Genomic DNA, 23,765 nt, shown 5'->3' on the forward strand with positions numbered 1-23,765 from the left:
GACCCAGAGCAGGACTCTCCAGGCTCAGAACCCCAGACCAGGGACTCATAGACTAACATTGCATAGACCAGGGATTCCCATACCAGAAAGTCCCATGCCAAGGACCCCCGCCAAGGACCCCAGGGCAGGGGGTGGCCAAGTGAGGCATTTAGTGCCAAGAGAGGCCCTGGGCTCACACAAACAGGTCCGTTGCCACTTTTGCCACAAAGGAAGTCAGTAGTCTCCCACTCCACTCAGCACGGACGCCTGGAACCTGCTTGGTCTCAGAGTGGCCAGGTCCTTGGCCTCACGTACTGCTCTGGGCACTGGTGCCTCTCTAGCCCTAGCCCCCAGGCTACCCTCCTGGAGGAAGCCAGTGCAGTTGGTGCCGAGCGGGCACCTTCAGTGGGCAATAAGGGCACGGGGTGGGCATGCTGGGACAGGCGGATTTCAGGGGCTCCTACCCTCTCCAGCCCTGCTCAGACAGCAGCCCGTTCCTCGGCATTTACAAAGACTGGCTGGAACTCTTCAAGAGCATCTTTAAATAAACAGAGCATAGAGAAAAGCAACTCCCCAAATACAAAGCACGTCAAAATAGATTTTGAAGCAGACACCCGGGCAGAGCTCGGCCCTGGATCTGCCCGTAGGCACCTCCTTGAAGCCCCACCCCAGCTTGGGATCCCCTGAGTGGCCGGTACAGCTGCCACATGGTGCAGGGCAGAAGCCTTGGTCTGCTCTGCGGGCTGATGCTGCCCTGGGACCCTCACCCCTGGCTCACTGGACCCCCGCCGTAGACTGAGGCTTTCCTCCCAGGAGTGGGCACCCTAATTCTGCCAACATGATCCAGCCAAATGGGGACCTGCTGGTGCCCACCTGGGGTCTGTGCCCCCACATCCCATGGGTCTATCAGGCAAAGTTCAATGGCTTCCCTTCCAGATCCTCCCATCTTTGAGGGTTCCTATACCCCACCAGGAGTGCAGTGACCTTGCAGGGCTGGCCGTAAGGCCCTGTGTGGCTGGGACAAAGACAATGGAGAGAGTTGCACCTGGGCGGCCTGGGGAGGGCAGGGCAGACTGGCCCCTGTGGTTGAGTGAGCCCTCGCCTTCCCGGCCCCTTTCCAGTCTGTTAGGCCTGGAGTCCCTCAATTTGTCAGACATGCTTAAATACACCTAGGTGAGCCCCAAAGGACTTCGTACTAGGGGGAATCCCAGTGCGAGCAGGAGGGAGCTGGCCCTCTCAGGGGGGATGGAAGAGGAGTGAAGTGACTCTGCCAGGTGGGGGTCTGGGGCCAAGGGATCTGCACCCCCCAGCCCTTGACTCTGGCAGCCGGCAGGCTCCACACAGGTCTGCACACTGGTCTGAATGATTGAACGTGAATGGATGACGGGACATGGGCTCCCCTGCACACCCCAACACCCTACTCCCCTCGTGCTCTTCTCCCTGGGACATTCTGGAAAAGCCAGACCGTCCTACAGGCTGAGCTGAGCACCCCTCCAGCTGCTGCACAATCTGAACCCTCCCCTGAGACGTCGCTAGTGCTAGACTCAAGGGTTTGCTCTGAGGATGAAGGCGACGACAGTCCAGGTGACCAGGCCCAGGCCAGCCCAGGGACAATCAGTGCCTGTCTCAGGCACAGAATTCCAACATCTCTGAAGGTCTTTCTAGACAAGGAACAGCCCCCATCCCCAACCCCACGGCTCTTTGAGACAAGCTGGGGTGATGTCACGGTGGACATCTGTGTTTCCTTGTGTACAATGCCCTTATGCCCGCCATGGGAACCCTGGGAGCCGTCTGTAGGCTGCTGAGGCTAGCCCGGCTAGAACCAGGCTGCTGAGCACACCCCACAGCTCCAGGGAGCACTCCCCCAGGCCCTCTCAAGCCTCTCCCACTGAGTACTGACTCTGCACCTGCCCTGTGTGTATGTGTGTGGGGTGCACTCACCTGCGGGGGACCCACCTGGCCCATCTCTCACCACCTTTTGTCCAGCTGGCCCTCAGCACCCTGGGGGGTGGCGGTGACAGGAAGACAGGATAGAAGAAGGCATTTCCTGTGGGCAGAGAAGACCCCCAGGAGGGCTTCACTGGGTAGGACATGCTGACCCCTAGTTCCTGAGGGGCCAGCAACAGGGGGTCTCCTGATGAGGACTCAGAGTTGCTCCCTGCAGACGTTTCCTGTCTGGAGAGAGAAAGTGAGGATGTGACTGTGTACATCCAGTGTAGACAGTGCTCAGTCAGTTCGACTGTGCTGGGGGTGGGGGCCACTGGGGTTCCCCTCAGGGCTGTTTATTTTTATTTTATTTTTTTGAGACAGAGTTTAGTTCTGTCACCCAGGCTGACGTGCATTGGCGTGATCTGGGGTCACTGCAACCTCTGCCTCCTGGGCTCAAGCCATCCTCCCCCTGCAGCCTCCACAGTAGCTGGAATACAGGTGCCCACCACCACCACGCCTGGCTAATTTTTGTATTTTTAGTAGAGGCGGGGCTTCACCATGATGGCCAGGCTGGTCTTGAACTCCTGGCCTCAAGTGATATGCCTGCCTCAGCCTCAGGGCTGTTTAAAGAGGGACAGACACAGCCAAGGACAGGCCTAGTCCCCAGGACCAGTGGCCTTGAAGCCCTCCCTTCAGCTTGTGGGGGTAGTGCTTTGAGAGCCCCTGCTGATTTATGGTCCTCCTGGGGGCGGGCGGGCGGGGGACGGAGTTATGGCTGCAAAGGTCTCCCTCCCTCCTCCACCTCCCTGTTGGGGGTCAGCCAGGGTGGGGGTACGGTGGCTCTCAGCTGGTTTCCAGATGGGCTTTGTGGAAGGGGCGCCCAGAGCAGGGAGGCCAGACACCCACGCAAGGGTCCTGGCCCGTGTCAGCGGGGCCACCACAGTGCCACTGTCTCTGGTCTCTCCTCTAGACCTGGCTCCTGTCTCTGTCTCAGTCCCCATCTCTGTCACATGCAGCCCCCCTTCCCCACCCGTTGGCGGGGTGGGTGGGGGTGGGACCTGGTGATTTATCACCTTCAGCCTGTCTTCCATCGGAAACACAGGGGGTGGGCGCAGACGCTGCGCTGAGCTATGGGCCCCCAGGGCCCCGCCACCCACCCCAATGTTGTTGCTCCGTCTGGGCAGGGGGTGCAGTCCCCCACCACGTGGCCAGGACTTCAGCTCCCCAGGCCTTCCCAGGACCTCCTCCACAGAGCCCCATTAATGCCTTGGCTAGTGGGGGTCAGCCCAGTTCCGAAGCTGAGGCTAGGGCCACCCCAGGCTGGAGGGGGCCCACGAAGGACCCCACAGGCAACTCTCTCCAGGCGGGGCCAGAGGTGACAGAGCCTCTTTTCCTGCATCATTGATGGCCCGTGGACCCGGCATCCCTGGCAGAGGCCGTGGAGCCCAGGCCTTCAGGTCACCTGCCCCTCCCCCGCGGCGGTGTGCACAGCCGGGGCCCAGTGTTTACCGAGCAAACACTAGCGGGAGGGGGACAGCGCACCTGGGTTGACCCCCACCCCACGCCCAGCGGAAGAAGTCCCTTATCTTCCCGGTTGACAGGCTGTCAGTGCACCAGGGCAGGGGCGGGGGCTACGCTCATCCCGCCCCATCTGTCAGCCGCCACGCGGCGACACCCTCCCCGCCCTCACGAGGGGCAGCCTGCCCGTCCCACTCGGTGCCACTCGCCACTAGCCTGGACAACCCAGCGCCCCCCGCTCCAGGCCTCCGTTTCTCCGCGGACCCCAGCTGTCTGCACCCACAGTGCCCACCTCTTTCCACGCTCACCCCTTACTTAGCCAGCGTTTTCTGCAGACCGCGAGCGCCCTCTGGTGCCTACCTAGGGTTGCTCACCTGAGGGGAGGACATGACTAGGCCCTCGCCCTGGGAGCTTCCTGGCCGGTCTGTGAAATGGGCAGGTGCGGCCTAAGCTGTGAGCCTCGCGGCCCATCCCTCACTGACCACCACTGGCCATCACAGACCGGGTTGGAGAGGCTGCCGCTGACACGGCGTTTGTCTTGGCCTTTGTGGGACAAGACAGATGACCATCTTGCAGGGCCTCACTCACTCACTCGCTCGCTCACTCACTAGCTGGCTGTGTATAGGCCCAAGATGTGGCTTGAACCCCAGACGGATCTTGGGGACACAGGCCTGGACACCATCCTGCACTATGTGTCAGGCCAGGGCAGGCCTAGGAAGCTTTGTGAGGATGGGCTTGAGAGGGGCCTCTAAGATTGAGGAGTAGCCACAGCAGGAAGGGCGTGCCCCGTGGAGGGACTGGCGCGGGCAAAGGCATGCAGGGCCTGGCCCACGGGGCAGGGTGCACCAGGGCTGGGCCTTGACCTAAGGCTGAGATCTCAGGAGCCCAGAAAGGTGGGGTGGGCAATGGTGGTGAGACGGCCCTCGGGCTGCAGGGCAAGGAGCCCTGAATCAGCTGGCCTGGGACTAGAGGTGTGGGGTCCAGGTAGGGCTTGGAGACGGGACCCCCAACCTGTTCCTGCTTAGAAGGAAGAGTCTGAGGTCACAGAGGGGCCCAGCTCATCAGTGGGGAGGGGGCCCTGGGGCAGGTGTGTTGTCTGTGAAATGAAGGACAGTGCTGGGGTCAAGGTGGTGCCCAGGTCTGCAGGGAGGGTGTGCCTTTCTCCCGTCCCCACAGGGACATTCAGGTGTACTAAACTGGGACTACCCACTTCCCCACACTCTTTGGAGGCTGAGGCGCCAGGGTCAGTGTGTGTGGAGGGTCAGCTCAGAGTCAGGTGTGGGGACTGGGGGCTCCCAGGCAGCCAAGGAAGGTCAGCCAGCGAGGGCAGCCCTGTGCCTTCCGCGGTCAGTACCTTGGCACGAACCAGTCTAGACCACAGAGAGCTGGCAAGAAGAGGGGTTGTGGAGGAACCATAGGGTTCAGCTGCCCCGCCGACCAGCAGGCAGGAAGTTCTTCCTTAGGTCTAACCACACAGTGATTCCAGCTGCTTTCCCCAACAGGAGGCCCTCTGCCTCTGCAGCTCCTGCCCTTCAGGGCCCCCCTGCCACCCCCTGAGTGACACACTGGCCCAGGAGACCTCAAGCCTTGCAGGCAGTGGGCTGCCCACTCCCCCTATCTCCTGCTGGGGCCTTTTCCCACAGACCAGAGGAGCATCTTTCTCTTGGCTGGGGGCCACCTAGGACCCCGGGCCACTTTCTCCTGGGCTGTACATTTGCACCCCAAAGACCCCAGTGAGGCAGAGAGGGGATCCAAGAGGCCTGCCTCAGCCCTGTTTCCAGTGCACACAAAAAAATGCTCTGGGGCCCAGCAGAGAGCCCCCTTCTGGGATCTGGTTTCTTAGAGAAAGTGGGGAGCACACTCCCTCCCCTGCCCTGCTTGGACTGAGTTTAGTGTTGCACACGCACGGTGTTATGACGATGGTTACCTCTGACCTCCACTAGCACCTCTGGAGGTGCCAGGCCACCGCTGGGGAGGGCAAGCTGGGCAGTTCATTTGTATAAAAGGGGCCACTGTCCTCGATGTGGTGATAAGGCCGGATGGACAACCACAGTCGGCCGCAGCCCACAATGGGCCGGATGCCCTGCACCTGCTCACAAAGGTAGGGGTGGCTCCTGCCTCACGTCTGACCGGCAGCCTCGAGATAGCATCAGCCCCGCAGGAGGGCCATCTGTCTTGTCCCACAAAGGCCAGGACAAAGGCCATGTCAGTGGCAGCCTCCCCGACCCGGTCAGTGGTGGTCAGTGATGGCCACTGGGGGCTGAGGGCCTTCCTGGGCCGGGCAGCCGGGACCTGAGGCTCCCCATCTGGGGCCTCTCTGGGATGCATGGAGAATAGTCTTCATTGTTCATAGGGCCAGACAGGTGGGGGCCACATGGACGGTGGCAGAGGGACCCTGTCCCTGGCACCCCAGGCCAGCCCCAATAGTGAGGAAGGCGTCAGTCACCTCCTAAGTTGGGCACCATGTGCTGACCTGTTTGCTCAGCTCCAGAATCCAGGCAGGGCAGTGGGAGGCCAGAGACTGGAGAACTCTGAGAAGCCCCTTGCTGGTCTGGGCAGTCAGAGAGGCCTTCCTGAGGGAAGTGGTGGCCCGGTGGGTGACTCGCCAGAGGCACAGGAGATAAGCAAGGAGCAATGGCATGGAGGGTACCTTGTGCCAGGCAGAAGGAACAGTATGCAGGCCCCGTGTGGCGCAGCCTGGGAGCCTGGGGAAGGCAGAGGCTGTGGGCAGGGACAGGAACGGCTCTTGGCTGGCAGGAGCAGGCTGCCAGCCCTGAATCCTGGCAGAAGGGGTCTGGGGCCGGGGCTGCTGCTGTGGGATGGGGAGGGATGGCAGGAGGGTTTGGGGGTGTTGGTGGAGCCTGTGGGGGGGCAGGTTCACTCCAGAATACAATGATTCCAGAGACCCTGCAACCCCTGAGTTCCACTCATCGCTGTGGGGCCCTCCAAGAACCCCCACCGCACGTGACTCCGTCACATAGAGGCCATCTTCTCATTCCGATGGTCCAGGGGTCCCGCATGGAGCAACAGACCCGAACCAACCCTGGTCACCTGCCCCAACGCTCTCCTAGTGAACTGAACGCTGCCAACGCCGCAGTCCCTGCGTCAGGAAACCCAACCCTTGAAATGCTCTTGGTGTCCTCATGGCTGGCACTGTCCACAAGAACCAGCCCCTGAACATGCTCAGATAACGAGGCACACTGCTGGAACTGTCCTCACTGCCTACAGTGTTCTCACCACCCCCAAAGCATCCTCACTGCCCCCACAGCGCCCTCACTGCCCCCACAGCGTCCTTACTGTCTACCGTGTCCTCACTGTCCCCACAGCACCCTCACTGTCCGCACAGCGCCCTCACTGCCCCCACAGCATCCTCACTGTCCAGTGTCCTCTGTCTCCACAACACCCTCACTGCCCCCACAGCATCCTCACTGTCCACAGTGTCCTCACCGTCCCCACAGTGCCCTCACCGCCCCCACAGCATCCTCACTGTCCACCGTGTCCTCACTGCTTCCACAGCATCCTCACTGTCCACAGTGTCCTCACTGTCCCCACAGCGCCCTCACTGTTCCCACAGCATGCTCACTGTCCACAGTGTCCTCACCGCCCCCACAGCATCCTCACTGTCCACCGTGTCCTCACTGCCCCCACAGCATCCTCACTGTCCACAGTGCCCTCACCGCCTCCACAGCATCCTCACCACCTCCACAGCATCCTCACCGCCCCCACAGCGTCCTCACCTCTCCCAGAGCGTCCTCACTGCCCCCACAGCATCCTCACTCTCCACAACATCTTCACCACCCCCACAGCATCCTCACTCTCCACAGCGTCCTCACCGCCCCCACAGCGTCCTCACTGCCCCCACAGCATCCTCACTCTCCACAACATCTTCACCACCCCCACAGCATCCTCACTCTCCACAGCGTCCTCACCGCCCCCACAGCGTCCTCACTGCCCCCACAGCATCCTCACTCTCCACAACATCTTCACCACCCCCACAGCATCCTCACTCTCCACAGCGTCCTCACCGCCCCCACAGCGTCCTCACCGCCCCCACAGCGTCCTCACCGCCCCCACAGCGTCCTCACCGCTCCCAGAGCGTTCTCACTGCCCCCACAGCATCCTCACTCTCCACAGCATCTTCACCACCCCCACAGCGTCCTCACCGCCCCCACAGCATCCTCACTGTCCTAACCGCCCCCACAGCGTGCTCTACCATCCCCACAGCCTCCTCAGTGTCCACAGCGACTTCACCTCCCCCACAGCGCCCTCACTGTCCACATCGCCCTCACTGCGTCCACACCGTCCTCACAGCGCCCTCACCGCCCCCACAGCGCCCTCACCGCCCCCACAGCACCCTCACTCTCCACAGCGTCCTCACCGCCCCCACCGCGTCCTCACCGCCCCCACCGCGTCCTCACCGCGTCCTCACCGCCCCACAGTGTCTTCACTGTCCACAGCGTCCTCACTGTCCACAGCGTCCTCACCACCCCCACGCGGCGTCCTCACCGCCCCCACAGTGTCTTCATTGTCCACAGCGCCCTCACCGCCCCCACAGTGTCTTCATTGTCCACAGCGCCCTCACTCTCCACAGCGTCCTCACCGTCCCCACAGCGTCCTCACCGTCCCCACCGCGTCCTCACCGCCCCCACCGCGTCCTCACCGCCCCCACCGCGTCCACAGCGCCCTCACCGTCCTCACCGCCCCCACAGCGTCCTCACCGCCCCCACAGCGTCCTCACCGCCCCCACAGCGTCCTCATTGTCCCCACAGCGCCCTCACCGCCCCCACAGCGTCCTCACTGTCCCCAACGTCCTCATTGTCCCCCCAGCGTCCTCAGTGTCCACAGCGTCCTCACCGCCCCCACAGCGTCTTCACCGCCCCCACAGCGCCCTCACTGTCCACAGTGTCCTCACTGTCCACAGCGTCGCCATTGCCTCCACAGCCTCCTCACTGTCCACAGCGTCCTCACCGCCCCCACAGCGTCCTCACCGCCCCCACAGCGTCCTCACCGCCCCCATAGCGTCCTCACGGCGTCCACAGCGTTCTCACCGCCCCCACAGAGTTCTCACCGCCCCCACAGAGTCCTCGCCATCCCCACAGAGTCCTCGCCATCCCCACAGCGTCCTCACGGTCCACAGCGTCCTCACCGCCCCCACAGCGTCCTCACCGTCCACAGCATCCTCACCGCCCCCAACAGCGTCCTCACCCTCCCCACAGCGTCCTCACCGCCCCCACAGCGTCCTCACCGCCCCCACAGCGTCCTCACCACCCCCACAGCGTCCTCACTGCCCCCACAGCGCCCTCACTGTCCACAGCGTCCTCACTGCCCCCACAGTGTCCTCACCCCACAGTGTCCTCACCCCACAGTGTCCTCACCACCCCCACAGCGTCCTCACTGTCCACAGCGTCATTGTCCCCACAGCGTCCTCAGTGTCCACAGCGTCCTCACCGCCCCCACAGCGTCCTCACTGCCCCCACCGTGTCCTTACTGTCAACACAGCATCCCCACAGCGTCCTCACTGTCCCCACAGCACCCTCACTGCCCCCACAGGGTCCTCAGTGTCCCCACAACGTCGTCACTGGCCCCCACGTTATCACTTAGCATCTCTCTCATGCCTTCCCATGTGGCCTTTTGGGAGTGTGTCTGGAAGGGGAGAGTTCACCCACTGACTCCTGTCGGCCCCTGAGGTTAGGGTGGGCGTGTGAGGATGTGTTTGTGTCCCCTTGAACCGCCTCCTGGGGCCTTTTCCTGGGTTTGGCGAGGGGAATTTCCAGGTCAGTCGTGCAGAGAAGGCCAGATCAGAAGGGTTTATTCAGCACCAGAGTTTGGAAGGGAGACGCAGCAGGGTCTGGACCGCATTGTGCCCCATGGTCCTCCCAAGCCTGGAGGTGCGGGTTCGCCTCGCTCGGGGTAGGGTGGGCAGGAGTTCTGTCCCACGTGGTCTGGGCCTGCAGGTGGGGTGGGTCTGAGAGATTGGGCAGCGGAGGAGGCGGAGACCGATCCAGGTTGGCGCGAGGGCCCCTCGGGCAGGGTCCTGTCGAGTTTGCAGGCCCGCGTTGCCCAGCGCCGGTTCTCTCCTCAGGACGCGCCAGTTCTCTCCTCAAGACTCGTCGGTTCCGGCTCGCTCCGCCACCAGCGGGTCGGTCAGCGACAGCCGGGCTGCGGCGCGGGCGCGAGCGCGGGCGCGGGCCCGCAGACTCCGCAGGCGGCACAGCAGCAGCACCAGCAGCAACGCGTGCAGCAGCCCAAGGCCCAGCAGCGCAAGCTGCGCCGCCAGCGCCCCCCAGCAGAGCGGGCCGGGAGCGCAAGCGGCGCGTAGCTCGTCCTCGGCCAGGTAGGGCAGCAGGCGGCCGCGCAGCGCTGGGGGCGCCACGCAACGCAGGTCGCGGTAGGGCGCACGCTCAGGGCGGCCGGCCAGCCAGGCGCGCAGCGGCACAAGGCGGCAGTCGCAGCGCCAGGGGTTGGCGCCCAGGTGTGCGGTGCGCAGCGCTGGCAGCGCGTCCAGCAGCCCCGGCGGCAGCGCCGTCAGGTTGTTGCCGGTCAGCACCAGCTCGGTTGTGTCGACAGGGAAGGCGGTCGGCAGCGAGGCCCAAGTCAGCCCGCGGCGCCCGCAGTCCACGAGCGTCCCCGCGCAGCTACAGGGCGCCGGGCAACCTGCGGCCGGGCGGCTCTGCGGGGCCAGCAGCAGGAGCAGTAAGCTCAGCGCCCCGCGCGGCCCTGCAAGGGAAGCGCCGCAGTGAGCCGGGCGGTCGGCGGGGCACCTGGGCGACGTCTCTGAGTACCCAGAGCGCCGGCCCGGCTCCATCCAGCCCCTGATGCCCTGCGTCCCGGTAGCCCGCCAGCCTCTCCACCCTGACCACCCCGCACGCCGGCTGGAAGTCCCCTCTAAGTCTGACTCAAGTCTCTCCCGGCTGCAGCCAAAGGACCAGAGCGCCTCTCAACCCGGGTCGGCCTAGGGAGCAGCCGGGGGCCCGACCGGACTCCAGACTCACCGGAGCCCATGGCGAGAAGACGGCTGCCCGGCTTACTCTGGAGCGGGAGGCGTAGGCGGGAGAGCCGAGTGATAAAGCCGCCCCGCCTCTGCCACGCCCGCACCGACCACAGTGCTGCGGCCCGGCCAGAAATAGCCCAGAGGCCGCACGGACGCGCGCTGCAGCGGCAGATAGCACACTATCGCCGGAGGCCGCAGGCCGCTCAGGCTTCCGCTCCCACCCGCTCTCAGGGGCACACGGAGCACTCGGACACCCGCTGCGACGTTCACCAACATTGTTCTCCTGTCACCAGGACAGGACGCGGCATTCACAACGGAACAAAACGAAGCATCGTGTGGCGGGAAGGGATCATGCGGGTGGGAAGATCGGGAGGCCGAGGCTCAGGATCCCGGCACACCACAGCGGTGCTGGGGAGAAGAGGCCTCGAGCGAGGGCAGGGGACGGCACCGAGAGTTGCCAGGAGGTGGCTCACCGCCCAGTGCCCCGGGAGCCCTCCAGGTCGGGCCAGGCTGTGGAGAAAGGGTGTGAGCGGTCACGGCCCGCCCTCCTTGCAGCCTCTGGCCTCCTTATGTCTGGAGGGCTCCCATTTGATTCAGCCCAACCCTGCCCGCTAGGCTTCTGGGGATAAGGGAAGACTCGGCCCGCCTCGACAGAAAACGGGGTCTCAGCACTCGCTGGGTGACCCGCGGGAGCAGGCAAAGGAGGGCTCCCAAGTCCGTTCTGCAGCACTGGGGCAGGCAACAGACCCAGGATCCTGGGAATCCTCTTCTGCCTAGCTTTGCCTGCCTGCCAGAGCAGGGCCTGCAGTTTGGGTGCTGTGACCGTCCGGGGGCGGGGGAAGGGCAAGGGAGGCGGATCTCTGAAGTCCCGCCCAACTTCGCTCCTGATCCCCCAAGGTCAGAGAGGGCCAGCTGGGCGGGGGCTATGGTCCAGGCCCCTCGGAAGCAGATACAATGATCTGGGAGGGGGTGGTGCTGAGAATAAATTAGGGTCAGCTGGGGGCTGTGGCCCCGCGTCTCCGGGTCGGGAACAGTCCGGTCTGGGGTCCAGGGGTGGGAGGGCGTCCCGGAGACGGACGGTGTGTCCGCGGCGAGCGTCACTGGTCCTGCATCTGCTGCTTCATCCTCTGCAGCATCTCCTGCATGCGCCTCAGCTGCGGGTAGAGACAACCGGGCGGGTGAGCAGCACCGCGGGGGCGCATCCCTGCCGCCCGCCTCCGCCGCCCCCGCCGCCCCACATACTTCCTCATCCTTCATCCTGATAAGCTTCTCAGTCTCGGCGTCCGGGGTGGGCAGCGGCAGGATCGGGATGGGGCTCTCCATGCGGCTGTCCTGGGTCAGTTTGCTGCCGGGGTGAGAGAGGGGGGAGGATGGGCGGGGCGGCGCCACCGGAGGCGCAGCGTGGGCTGGCGATGCCTGGCCCATCCCCGCCACTGCTGAGGCCCTGCCCTCCGGAGCCCTCACAGCCCTGGACTGGTTCTAGGGAGACCAGGTTCTGGGGGAGGTGGGGGGGGGGCGATTTGGGGAATGGTACAAGGTTCAAGTCTGGGTGGGCTGACAGGACCGGCCCTCAGTTATGGAGACGTAGGCGGGGCCGGAGGGGCGAGGTCTGGCTCGCTGCTGGGGCGCGCACCTGGTCATCTGCTGGATGCAGTGCGCGCGGTAGTTCTCGTAGTGCACGTCGCACGTCACGTCCTTGAGATCGTGCATGTGCGTGCGGATGAGCATGTTGCGCAGCTTCACGAAGTCGCAGTGCGCCTGGTTCTCCACTGCGGAGTGGGGGTGGGTGGTGGGCTGGCGCCGGCCCAGGACAGCCTTCACCCCCCAGACCTGGTACCCCAAGATTCTACTCACCCTCCACGATCCCCCAAGGGTACAGTCGGCCCCGGACCCGCTGCCCCTTGGCCTCCACCACCGTGTTGCTGCCTATAACGGCGAAGGGCGCGCTCTCCTGGGGGAAGGAGGGAGAAGGGCTCACACCCGGTGAGCGTAATTGCAGGGTTACTGATGGGAAACGGGCATGTAACTCCAGGGGCACCCCTCCAGCATCACCATCAACGACCTCTCCTCAAAGAGATCCTGGTGTTGCCCCTTTCTGGCCTCTCTGCCCCTGGCTGGAGCCAGAGCCCATGCGGTTCACATTCCAGGGCCTTTCCAGGCTATGCCCAACCAGGCATGCTCCCTCCTCATCTCCCTCATCAAGAACCACCCCCTCCAGCTGCCCCTTCCCTCCCCAGGGCTGAGCCTATGTCTCCCCGTGCTGATGCCCCTGCCCTGGTGGCCACCTGCCCCTGGCATGGTCTCCATCATCACCACTGTAGCTGCTGGGGCACCCAAAGCCACCAACCCTGGAGCTCAGAAATCTGGGAGCCAGGGTGTGCCACTGGGGCAGCCCCTTCCTCTGGTGACCCATGGGAAGAGGGTTGGGGTTGGGGGCTTGGCCCACTGCTGCACCTCTGGATCTGGGCAAGTGCTCCATACCTGCCAAGCACCACACGGGGCCCACATGACCCACCCCAGCCAGGCAAAGACATGGTGACCTTTACCTTCTAGCCCTGGATGAAGGGGGTACAGGTCCTCTACTTCTAGAACAAATGACTCTTGCCCCCAACTGGGCTGACCTGGCCCTCCTCCAGCAGGCCCGGTGTGAAGGAGACAAAGCCCTCTGGTTCTGCCCCTCGCCACCTCCATCCCCCCTGCCCCACCAATCTGCGTGTTCACCTTCAGTTCCCGGTCCTGCTGCTTGAAGTCCTCATCCTCGTCCGAGTCACAGTCAGGGAACTGGTATACATGGATCCCAAACTTGTCAATCTCCTCCCGGATCTGTGGTGGGGCAAGGACCATCAGATTTGAGGCCAGCCAAGTCCCCCTGGTACTCTCAGCCCCAGGGCCCTGGCCTGGCCCCTGTGTGACAGCAGGCTCACCCGCTCCTTCAGCTTCCGGATCTCACTGGGGACAAGACAGTCAGCTTTGGCGATGAGAGGCACGATGTTGACCTTCTCATGCAACGCCTTCATGAAACCCACATCCACTGGCCGCAGCCTGCCGAGAGCAGCCGAGGGTGGGCATAGGCACAGCCAGGGGGCCATATTGTAGGGGGTGCACTCCCGAGCCTGGCCCCAGGACAGCCACACACCCATGCCCGAAGGGGGAGATGAAGTACAGGCAGCAGTGCACTCGGTTGTCTTGGATGTTCTTTCGGTTGAGGCCGCTCTCGTCGCGGAAGTACTGCTCAAACTGCTGGTCCACATAGTCGGTGATGGGCTTCCAGCTGTGGGCAGGAGGGAGGTGAGGCCAGGCCTGGAGTGCTGTGGCCGCCTAGGCAGGGCCTTTCTCAGCAGGCCTCGCTCACCACTCGGTGTTGTTGACAGCGTCCCCGAAGCCTGGCGTGTCCACGATGGTGAGCTTCAGCTTGACTCCCTTCTCCTCAATGTCCACCGTGTGTTTTAGAATCTCTACCGTCTGGCTGATGCGCTCTACGGGGAAGGGGCCACTGGAGGGTCCTCTCCAACCCTCAGCCCCTCACCCTTGGCAGCCAGGACCCTTGTCCTCATCCATCTTGGTGCCTTGGCCCTAGCCCCGGGGGACCCACACCGCAAGAACAGAACAGTGGGAGCTGGACCTGAAAGGGAGTCCTTGGAGAGGTCCCATGGAAGGGGACTGGGGATCAGTGCCAGGGCCTCCTGGGGGCCACTCACCCTCAGCACTGAGCAGCTTCCGGTCCTTGTACAAGTCTGTCAGGAAGAGGCTGTGGACCAGTGTGGACTTCCCCAGGCCTGACTCACCTGCACACAGGTACAGAGAAGGAGCTGGGTTAGGTCTGGGGCTCCAACGACAGAGCTTGGCTGGCCAGGGACCCCAGCCACTCCCCCGAGGAGCCCGGCCCACTCACCAGCCACCATGAGCGTGAAGTCAAAGCCTTTCTTCACCGACTTGCGGTGCACCTGGTTGGGCAGTGTGGCGAAGCCCACGTACTGCTTGTCAATGTCCTGGGGACAGGATGGAACAGGTTAGGGACACAACGGTTTCTCCGGAAGCCCAATACCCTGTCTCTTACCAAATGCAGTATGAGGAGACAGCAGAGGGTACGGTTCCCAGGGTGGGGCATTTCGTTGGCAGAAATGAGGGGAGGGCCCGTGGGCAAAAGCCTGGAGGTAAGAAGGCAGGTGAGGGGGTGGCAGGAGAAGACACCCCTGGCCCCAATCTCAGGGAGGACTCTGCAGGGACCAAGACTGTGTTTGTCCCGTGGGGAGATGTCAGGCCGCAGCAGGCACAGGCGATGTCCTCCCTCCTCGGGCAGAGGGCAGCAGGATTGGGATCCCTGGGACACACTCAAGGCCCTCCATAAGCCGGAGAAGCTCAGGGCCTCGACACTCACCCCTCCGGAGAGTGCCAGGGGGCAGGAGGCCCCACCTGGCCCGGATCCAGCCGCGGGGGCGGCGGCAGCGGCGGTGGCGGAGCAGCGCCTATTTATAGACGGCGGCGGCGCCGAGCCTCCCCCGCCCGCGCGCCCAGGCGCCCAGCCCCCGCAGACCCTTGGGGCCCCCGGAGGGGTCCCACGGCCGCATTCTCCGCCGCGTTTTGGAGTCGCGGGAAGTGAGGCCTGGACAGGGCACGTCGCCCCACCGTGGCGCCGCGGACCTCCGAGGCCGCTGCGGAGGGAAGGGCTGAGCCTAGGCGCTGGCGGGCCGTGGCGCGCGGGGACGGGGACCCCATGCCGAGTCCTGGAGCCCGCGGGGTCACAGACCCACGTTCCGCCCTCTCCACACACGCACCTTGAGCCGCCTCTGGGCCTGGGTCCGCGGCGACAGCAGCTGCTCCACCAGGCGGTCCTGGGGCGCTGCCAGCGAGTCCATCGCGGCGACCCCCGCAGGCCCGCGGGCACGCTCGGACCCCAGGCCCCGTCAGGCCGCCAGAGCCCGGCGACAGCGAGGGACCTTGGCGCGGCTCTGCCTTAGGCTGCGTTCTCCACCCCGTTTTGCGGACGCGGGAAGTGAGGCCTGGACAGGGCACGTCGCCTACCTGGGGGATCGTCGACCCCCGAGGCCGCCCGAGCCATCCCCCTGACTGGGCGAACTGGCCCCGAGCTGTGGCGGCGTCGCAGCCCGGGCAGGCCCCGCTCCCGCACCCGAGCCAGAGGCGGGGCGTCGCAGGCGCCCGCGGAGCGCGCGGCGGGGGGCGGCAGAGACGGCCCCGCCCGCCGTCGCCTGGAAACGGTCGCCTGGAAATTGGGCCGCGGGCGGAGCCACCCGAAAGCGGCTGCGGAGGGCAGGGCTGAGCCGAGGCGAGGACAGGCCATGGATCGCGTGGACCGGGAGCCCTGCCGGGCCCCCGGGGCCTCAGTCCGGGCTCCAGGACAGCAGGAGGGGACGACTGGGTCCTGCACGCGGGCTGGGGCGGGCCGGGAGTCGGTAGCCGCCGCGCGTCCCGCCCCCAAGAGGTGCTGCGCGGCTTCCGCCCGCCAGAGGGCGCTGGAGGCCGCTCCCGGGACCCACGCGCAACCGCGCGGGTACCCGCCCAGTTCAGGGCCCGCTGTCTTCTCGCAGACTTGCCCGAAAACCTCCCGGCGGCGTCACGACGCCCCAAGTGCCCACAGACACGCCGCGCCTTGCACCCCTCCCCAGCCCTGCTTGGGGCTGACCTCCCCCGTGCGTGCCTGCGTGTTTGTGTGTGCGCGTGTTTGTGTGTGCGCGTCTGTGCGGGTGTGTGTAATGCCTGCGTGTGTGCGTACGTGCATGTGTGTGCATGTGTGTGCATGCATTGGGTATGTGCGTGTGCGCGGGTGTGTGCATGTGTGTTTGGTGGACTCTTTCCGGGTGCAGCGCCCCAAGACTCGGGGGACCGGAGGAGGGCAGAGCCCACCTTTTGTGAAGTCCAGCCTGCCTGCCCCCTAGGAGGCTTAGGGTGGACAGAAGGGAAGGGAAGGGAAGGGAAGGGTGCAGGCTGCCAGAGTACTGGAGGTCCCTGCAAAACTTGGAAGCCCCCGCCAGCCTGCTAAATAAACGCCGGCCACCCATGCGCTGCCCTGCAGCCCTCAGGTGGCCCTGCCCTCAGAGACAGGGGTAGGGGGTGGGATGGGACCCATCTCCCACGTGCTTCTGTGGACATTCCCTTGCTCTCTGAGCATCCTCACCAGCTCTGACTCACAGGATTGGAGGGACTGGGAGCTCCTGCCAGCTGGGTCTCCCTCCCATGTGGCTACTCCAGGGACTGCGGGGGTCTCCCGAGCTCCACTCTGTGGGCCACCCACCTCCATGACCCCAGTAGAATCCCAACAGGCAAGCCCAGCCGAGCAGGACATGGGGCCTGGAAAGGTTCCCGGGTAGGACTGGTCAGGCCAAGCCCCTGCACATTAGAACATAAGAAGCTGGAGGCCCCAACCCCACCCCACCCGCCACCAGCCCTCCCTTAGGCTCTCCTGGCTGAGAGACCTCCTCCCCTCCCTGTCCAGGCTCTGGTCCCGTTGTGGGGGCCTAGACCGCTGGCACCTGGGGAGGAGGGGCAGGCCCACAGCTGGGAACAGGAGAGCCTTTCATCCCAGGGAAAGGGGGCAGCTCCAGGCCCCCCAGCTCTACCACTGCATCCCTCAGTCCTTGCTGCCAGAAAGCCTCCTCACTGGCCCCAGCCTTCCATGGCCCTGACCTGCAGGAACCCTCTAGGCTGAGTCCCACCCAGTTTCCACCTGAGGGTCCACACCTCAAAGCCCAGCACCCACCCAGACAGGCTGGCATCTCAGGCCCAGGGCATCTCCAGGAAGACAGACAGCCCTGGGCCTAGGCCTCAGGCTAGGAGGTGTCTAACAGAGTGTGTGGCTCTCAGACTGCCTGCCTCAGTTTCCCCATTGGTAAGGCACAGCCTCTGGGGAGGCCCAGGTCAGGAGGGCAAGAATCTCACTCTCAGCGTTCAACGCACCTGCCCTGCCACCCACTGGGGCCCATTCAGGGCCTGTGGATTCCCTGGGGGAGCGTCAAGGAAGGGGCCCTACCTGCCACCCCCTTTCTCTGGTCCCCAAGTGACAAAAGATACTCCCAGGGCTTCCTGAGCCATATGACACAGCTGCACCCACCTCCTCCCAATGCCTGAGCCTCTCAGGCACTTCCATTCTTAGAATCCCCCGAGTCAGCTCTGGGAGCAGCAGCCAGGGCCAAGAGATCACCGGTGCTGCCTGCGAGGAGGTGGGGGCACAGAGCGTAGTGACGGAGCTCCCCCAATGCCTCTACAGCCCCCTTTCAAAGAGCAAAAAGAATGCTTGGACAGGCTGAGGCTCAACAACGGTGGTAGCAGGGAAGCTGCCATGTGCTTCCAGCTCCCCCAGACCCACTGGCCACCCAGACACCTGGCCTGGCTCCTGCTCCAGGGCTCCCTTCCTTGGCCACACAGTGCCTTCTTCCTCTGGGCTTGGAGGCCTGGGAGGCCTGGGATGGGGTGAGGTGGACTCCCAGTTGACCTCAAAGGATGGGCACCTCAGCAGGAGGGGGTCCCTACCCTGCAGTAATGGGCAAGAGAACCTGGCTGCACCAAACAGCAGTGGCTGGAGCCCAGGGTCTCAGAGTGCCCTTGGGTCAAGCTGGGGACACCTGCAGGCACAGGAGAAGCCTCAGGGGCCTGGCTTCCTGGCTCTCCCAGCCTCAGTTCCCTCCATTTCCCTCAAACAGTAGCCTGACGCATGTGTCCCTGCATCTCAGGCTTTGTCTGACCTGCTGTGATGGGGAGGCAGCTCCCAGCCTGGCTCCCCAAGGGGCCCCTCCCAGAGAGCCTCACCCACCTCTGGGCAGGGTGTGTCCCTTCCAGGAGAATGGCACTGGTCAGCCAGTGACTTCCCCAGCTCCCAGCCCCCAGCCCCCCTGCCCAGCCCTCCTACCCTGCCTGCTGCACCTTGGGCCAGGACTCTGGAGTTCCACTCAGCATCCATGGCTCCTGAGAAACTCCATCCCTGATGGGGCTGCCAATGCCACCCTGGTGCCAGAATTGGGCGCTTCTTTTTTCCTCCAAAGATGGCTGAGCTCAAGCCAGAGAGGCCACCAGCAGGGTTCCCCCAGCACCCCTAGCCCTCCTGGTTGTCAGCCCCCACCCCACTCCAGGGGTCTCACAGCATTGTTTAACCCTGAGCTGGGCTGGGTTTCACCCAGATGCCTAGACCAGCCTCCTGTCCAGTCCTGCTTTCCTGGAGGGCAGCGCCCAAGCCAACCCTTTTGAGAAGCCACAAGCCTATTTATACCCACAGGGTCCCAGGACCCATCTGGGCACCAAGAATGACTCAGACCAGACCTTGGGGATTCCCAATCTGGGGAAGAGTCCCTGCTGCAGACCCGAACACTCGAATTTCTGTGTGGGGAGGGAAAGGGGCATGAAGGTGCAGGGGAGGTGGGGGGGTGACCACAGGCCCTCTGCTGTAGGGCTGTTCAGGGACTGTGCTGGCTGATGGAGCCTGACTCCCCTCCCCCAGCGTGGCCTGCCACGACCATGGCCTCACCCAAGGACCCCCAGCTCATGGCCTACAGGCCAGATCAGCAGGAGATGCTGGCGCTGGCCCTGTGGGAGAGGGACACTCTGCCCATCCCCCCATCCTGGGGAGGGGCGCACGGTCCCTGCTGTGCGGGTCAGGGGACCAGGGCCCCCACTCCTCTCCTCTGCAGCCCCAGGTGCGGCAGCACTGCCCGGCTGACAATCGGTGATCGCGACAGGGCTGGGTGAGGGCCGGCGGGGGCGGGGTCGCGCCTGGGCGCCCGCGACGCTAGTGTCACAATGGGTGACAGCCGGCTGGGTTTCCCGGCGGGGGAGCGGCGGTGCGCACGTACCTGCTTGTCCTCTGCGGGGTCGGGGTCGGGGTCGAGTCCGGGTCCGGTTCCGGGCGGGTCCGGGCCGGCGGGCGGGGGAGAGACGGAGAGACATGGTGAGAGGCGCGCGGGCGGCGGGGACAAAGGCGCGCGCGGGCACGCGGGCGGGCGCCGGGCTCACCTGGGGTCGCCAGCTTGCTCTTGTACCGCAGGCCTGTGCTCATGGTGGCCGCCGGAGGGAGACGTGCGGGGCGGGCGCGCGGGCGGGGCGCGGCGACAAGCGGCGGAGGCCGAGGCCGGGCTGCGGGGTGAGCGGCCCCTCCGCGCCGCCGCCGCCGCCCGCCCCGCCCGCGCGCCCGGCAGCCAATCGGCGCCCGCCGCGCCCACGCGCGACCCAGCGCGGCCCGGGGGGGCGGGGACCCAGGCCCCCCACCGTGGACCCGAGCCCGCGGCCTCGGGGCGACGCCCTCGCCTCCCACAGCCCTGGCCGCGCCCGGGGTCACCCGACCAGACCCGCGCCGCCCCTGCCCTGCACGGCTGTTCCCGCCGGCCTCCTCCCAGCCACCTCCCCGGTGCCCCAGCCCAGGCCGGGCCCTACGCTCCCTCCGCCCTCTCTGGGACCTGGGTCCATGCCGGTCCTCGGACCATCCGTCTGGTGGCCCTTCTCTAAAGCCTGCCCTGGCTTTCCAGGCCAGACCCTGCACGCTCCGCCCCACCCTGCCGAGGTCGTGGTGGACTCGGGAGGCGGTGGCCTGAGCAGGGATGGTCCCGGCGCGGCTGGCCAGTGTCCAGCATTGCCCCTGCTGACCGCTCGGTGCTGCGCAGACCTGCTCTGCGAGCAGACGCACCTGGCAGGCTGCAGGCCACAGGTTTTTGGGCAGTGGTCCGGCCTCTCTCTTCCTGGGCTGTAAAATGGGATTATTTGTGAAGAGGAGTGATCTGAGGTGTCTGGCAGGACCGGCCCTGACCGTCTCACCCCAGCTCTGCGCCTGCTTCTCTGCTGACCCATAGGCTGTGGGGATGCTCCAGGCAGACCCGATCCCACCCTGCGGAGAAGGCTTGTAGGGGACCGAGGGGCACTCTGAAGGCAGGGCCAAGGCCTGCACCCCATTTACAGAGGGGGAAGTTCAGGCCCTAATCTTCAGTGAGTCAGCCAGACTCAGTGACTGAGAGCAAGTCTCTCCGGTCGTTTGTGTCACTATCACATTCCCAGGTGTCCTCCGCCTGGACTTTCCCAAAGTGTCCCCAGGCGGCACCTCTGAAGGCTTTCGGGCTGTCAGGCTTGCGGTCACCACCTCCCCAGGTGAAGGCCCCCTTGTGTGGAGATGTCTGCTGCACCCCGTATGGACAGTACCTCCACAGCCAGGGAACCCGCCTCTGCTCCCCACCCGTCCTGTGCCCCTTGGTCCTTCTGCTGGCCCGTGGGCTCCCTGGGTGGAGTGGGTGTCGCTAGGGCCTTTCCATCTCTGAATCACCAGCACCCAGCACGGTGAGTGAAAAATTCATGTAAGCCGCGTCTTTGTTCCACAGTCCTTGCTCTGTGACGTTCTGTGACCAGAGCCCCGTTGACCATGACCCTCCTCTGGGTCTAGAACTCTAACCAGTGTGGGGATCCCCCACAGTCCCAACCTCTCACCCAAGATGTGTTTGGAACTCAGGCTTTTTTGTATACATCACACATTATGTGGCACCTCTTTGGAACCTGGGGCTGCTCCTCATAATCAGACCCATTTATATTTTGGGGGCAAAACATACGAGTATTCAGGTGAACTGGAAGAAATAGAGACAGTAAGTGATGGCGTATCAGTTCAGGTCCAGCTTTGCCACTGAGTTTTGAAAAAGCTTTATGTTTCTGAGCTTTGGGGAATTTGGAATTTCGATAAAGAAATGTGTGTCAAGGTCGGGAGATCAAGACCATCCTGGCTAACACGGTGAAACCCCGTCTTTACTAAAAATACAAAAAATTAGCTGGGCATGGTGGCACGCGCCTGTAGTCCCAGCTGTTCAGGAGACTGAGGCAGGAGAATCACTTGAACTCAGGAGGCGGAGGTTGCAGTGAGCCGAGATCGCACCACTGCACTCCACTCCAGCCTGAGCCAAAGAGCCAGACTCCGTCTCAAAAAAAAAAAAAAAAAGAAAAGAAATGTGTGTGTTGGGGGGTAGGGGAACTCAAAGGGCCAGGCAGGACTTCTGAGCATAGACAGGACTTTTTGGAAAGAATTGGAACATGATGGTTGGCTGTTCACCACATGCTGACCCATGCAAGCCTGTGCTTGTGGAGACAAAGGAGGAGAGACAGGAGCCCTGCCCAGGGGGAGGGAGGCAGCCTGTGAAAGGCACCAGCTCAGCGCCCCTCCCTATGGCTCAGGTGGGAGGGCAGCTCTGGACAGCCTTGGGTTAGGGGGTTTGAACTCGGCCTTGAGACAAGTGCGCAGCAGGTCAAGGGCATAGCTCAGACAAAGGGTGAGAGGCACATGTATACAGGAGTAATAGGTTTTAAAACAAATCTGGAGATAGAAGACAAGAAAAATGAGGAATACGGCATAAACATGATCTTTTCTAAAAAGTCTGTCCCAAAAGATTACTTACAGAAATGCAGTTAGATTGGAGACCAGTGTTTAAGGGATAGCCAGCCTGGAGGTTGATGGAATATATAGGACTGGGAGCCACTCCTTGGAAGAGTAAAGTCAAGGGTGGTCCTGGGTCAGCGCCTCATGTAAAATGCCTGGGCTGGAAGGGGGAGGCGGCATCTGCTCCCTTACTCTGGTACTTTGGTCACCATGACTGTGAGTGCAGGGACAGCCCGAGTCCCTCCACAGACACACCGAGGCTGCACCCTGTCTAGCTGGGAGGCCTGCTGGAGGGCATAGTGTCTGCATGGGACATTTCTGAAGTCAGGAAAATGGGTCATGAGGGCATCGGTCAGCAGATGCGTCTCCAGTTCTGCCAGGTGAGGCTTTGAGATACTGGCCACCGCAATGGAGGCTGACAGCCCAGTGAAACACTTATTAGGCTCCTGTTCACCAAAAAGCCAACCAGGCAGGCCTGGTGGCTCACGCCTATCATTGTAGCACTTTCGGGGGCCGAGGTGGGAGGATGACTTGAGGCCAAGAGTTTGAGACCAGTCTGAGCAAGAATGTGAGACTCTGTTTCTACAAAAAATAAAATTAAAAAAGAAAAAAAAAAAAACTGGCTGTGGTGGCACGAGTCTGTAGTCTCAGCTACTCAGGAGGCCGAGGCCAGAGGCTCACTTGAGCCTGGGAGTTTGAGGCTGCATGCAGTGAGCCGTGATGGTGCCACTGCACTCCAGCCTGGGCAACAGAGTGAGACCTTGTCTCAAAAAAAAAACGAAAAAACAAACAAGAAAACCCCAAGCCTTGGGGCTATGGCTGATATCAGGGGGGCTGGAGCCACGGGGTAGTGGTCTGAATACACACACTTACCTCTCCAAGATGCCATGGCTTGAAAGAAAACTGCCTGCCCAAGTGGGTGTGTGCATCCACTTTCCCCAGCAGGCAGAGGAAGCGCTGGCTGTGGTACAAAAAGAAGTAAATAAAGCACTCCTGTGTGAAAAAAAAATGCTATTTTTTAATTCATAAGGAAAAGAAGTTAATGAATAAAAAAATAAGCTACACCAAGAAAAATCTGTTCAACCAACTTGGGCTACAAATAGCTTGACTCTTTTCAGAAAAAGCCTCTTAGTGGAGAAATTCTCCAGAGGCCGCATTTGAACCATGCTGGGCCTCCCTCAGCACACAGGGGAGTGAGCGCCACAGGGCTGGGATCTGGAGAAGGATGGAGCTGGTAGGGAGGTGGCAACTGTGATGGCGACGAAAGAATAAGGCCTGGCCTTGGCAGCCATTGGCCCTTGGGAGCAGGTCTTGTGGGTGACAGGCTTCAGAGGGGGAGCAGTTTGCTCCAGGTGACGCAAGTCCCCACACTCCCAAGCCTGTCATCTGCAGTTAGGGCTGAGGCCACCACTGACAGATTCCAGATGGCTCAGTCCATCTGAGGCCGAAGAGGCCAAGATGCATGCAGGGTATCAGGCACCTGTGAGCCCCACAGGCCTACCTGCATGATCAACTCCGGCAACCCTGACCTGTGCTGGGAATGGGGTGTTTTTTCACCCTGAGTAGACGCAGGAAGTGGAGGTCAGGGCGCGGTGGAGATCTGCTTGAGACTAAACAGCTGAGACTAGAACCCAGGACCGTGGAGCCCAGGCCTGACTCCTGCAAAGTGCTGTGACCTGGTCACGGCCCAGCCAGGGGCTGTCCCAATCAGGCAGCTGCTCGAGGCCTGAGCTTACATCCCTTCTATCCCCTGAATTCACCAGCAACCTGATGGGTCCCGGATGACCCTCCTGACCCTTGCATTTTTCTACTGCTCTCATGCTCCTGTCCCTGCTGTTCCTGAAGCCCTCGCCCGCCAACCCTGTGAGATTTGAACCCACCCCCAGCACCTGGGGGCTCCGAGGCAGACCGTGTGACCTGCAGCTTCATGCCCCTGCACCTTGGCACTAGTGTGCCCCCTGCCTGGGCTGCCCTTCTGTAGCTCTGCCGACCCAGCAGCAC

The 23,765-nt window shown here is 63.3% G+C and overlaps 2 protein-coding genes across 9 annotated transcripts; both read right to left on the reverse strand.

The window, feature by feature from the left end:
• Window positions 1-9,219: 9,219 nt before the first annotated feature.
• On the reverse strand, window positions 9,220-11,550 carry GP1BB (glycoprotein Ib platelet subunit beta). Its single transcript, XM_054469245.2, has 2 exons — window positions 10,419-11,550; window positions 9,220-10,143 (listed from the first exon to the last, which is right to left on the reverse strand). The coding sequence occupies exons 1-2, from the start codon at window positions 10,426-10,428 to the stop codon at window positions 9,527-9,529; spliced, it is 627 nt and encodes a 208-aa protein (XP_054325220.2). The 5' UTR covers window positions 10,429-11,550; the 3' UTR covers window positions 9,220-9,526.
• Window positions 10,679-19,519, reverse strand: SEPTIN5 (septin 5). 8 transcript variants are annotated; one of them, XM_054469239.2, is made up of 12 exons: window positions 19,376-19,519; window positions 19,216-19,226; window positions 14,310-14,406; window positions 14,116-14,202; window positions 13,770-13,893; window positions 13,554-13,688; window positions 13,342-13,459; window positions 13,139-13,240; window positions 12,272-12,368; window positions 12,051-12,186; window positions 11,660-11,762; window positions 10,679-11,571 (listed from the first exon to the last, which is right to left on the reverse strand). In XM_054469239.2, exons 1-12 carry the CDS (start codon window positions 19,416-19,418, stop codon window positions 11,515-11,517), a joined length of 1,110 nt encoding a protein of 369 aa, XP_054325214.1. In that variant the 5' UTR covers window positions 19,419-19,519; the 3' UTR covers window positions 10,679-11,514. The 8 variants fall into 8 exon arrangements, with proteins under 8 accessions (XP_054325214.1, XP_054325217.1, XP_054325215.1 ...); XM_054469242.2 differs by lacking the exon at window positions 19,376-19,519 and having other exon boundaries at window positions 18,293-19,227; XM_054469240.2 differs by lacking the exons at window positions 19,216-19,226; window positions 19,376-19,519 and adding an exon at window positions 18,279-19,104.
• Between the last annotated feature and the right edge of the window lie 4,246 nt (window positions 19,520-23,765).

This window comes from Pongo pygmaeus, chromosome 23 (assembly GCF_028885625.2).
Source record: "Pongo pygmaeus isolate AG05252 chromosome 23, NHGRI_mPonPyg2-v2.0_pri, whole genome shotgun sequence".
Lineage (NCBI taxonomy): Eukaryota > Metazoa > Chordata > Mammalia > Primates > Hominidae > Pongo > Pongo pygmaeus.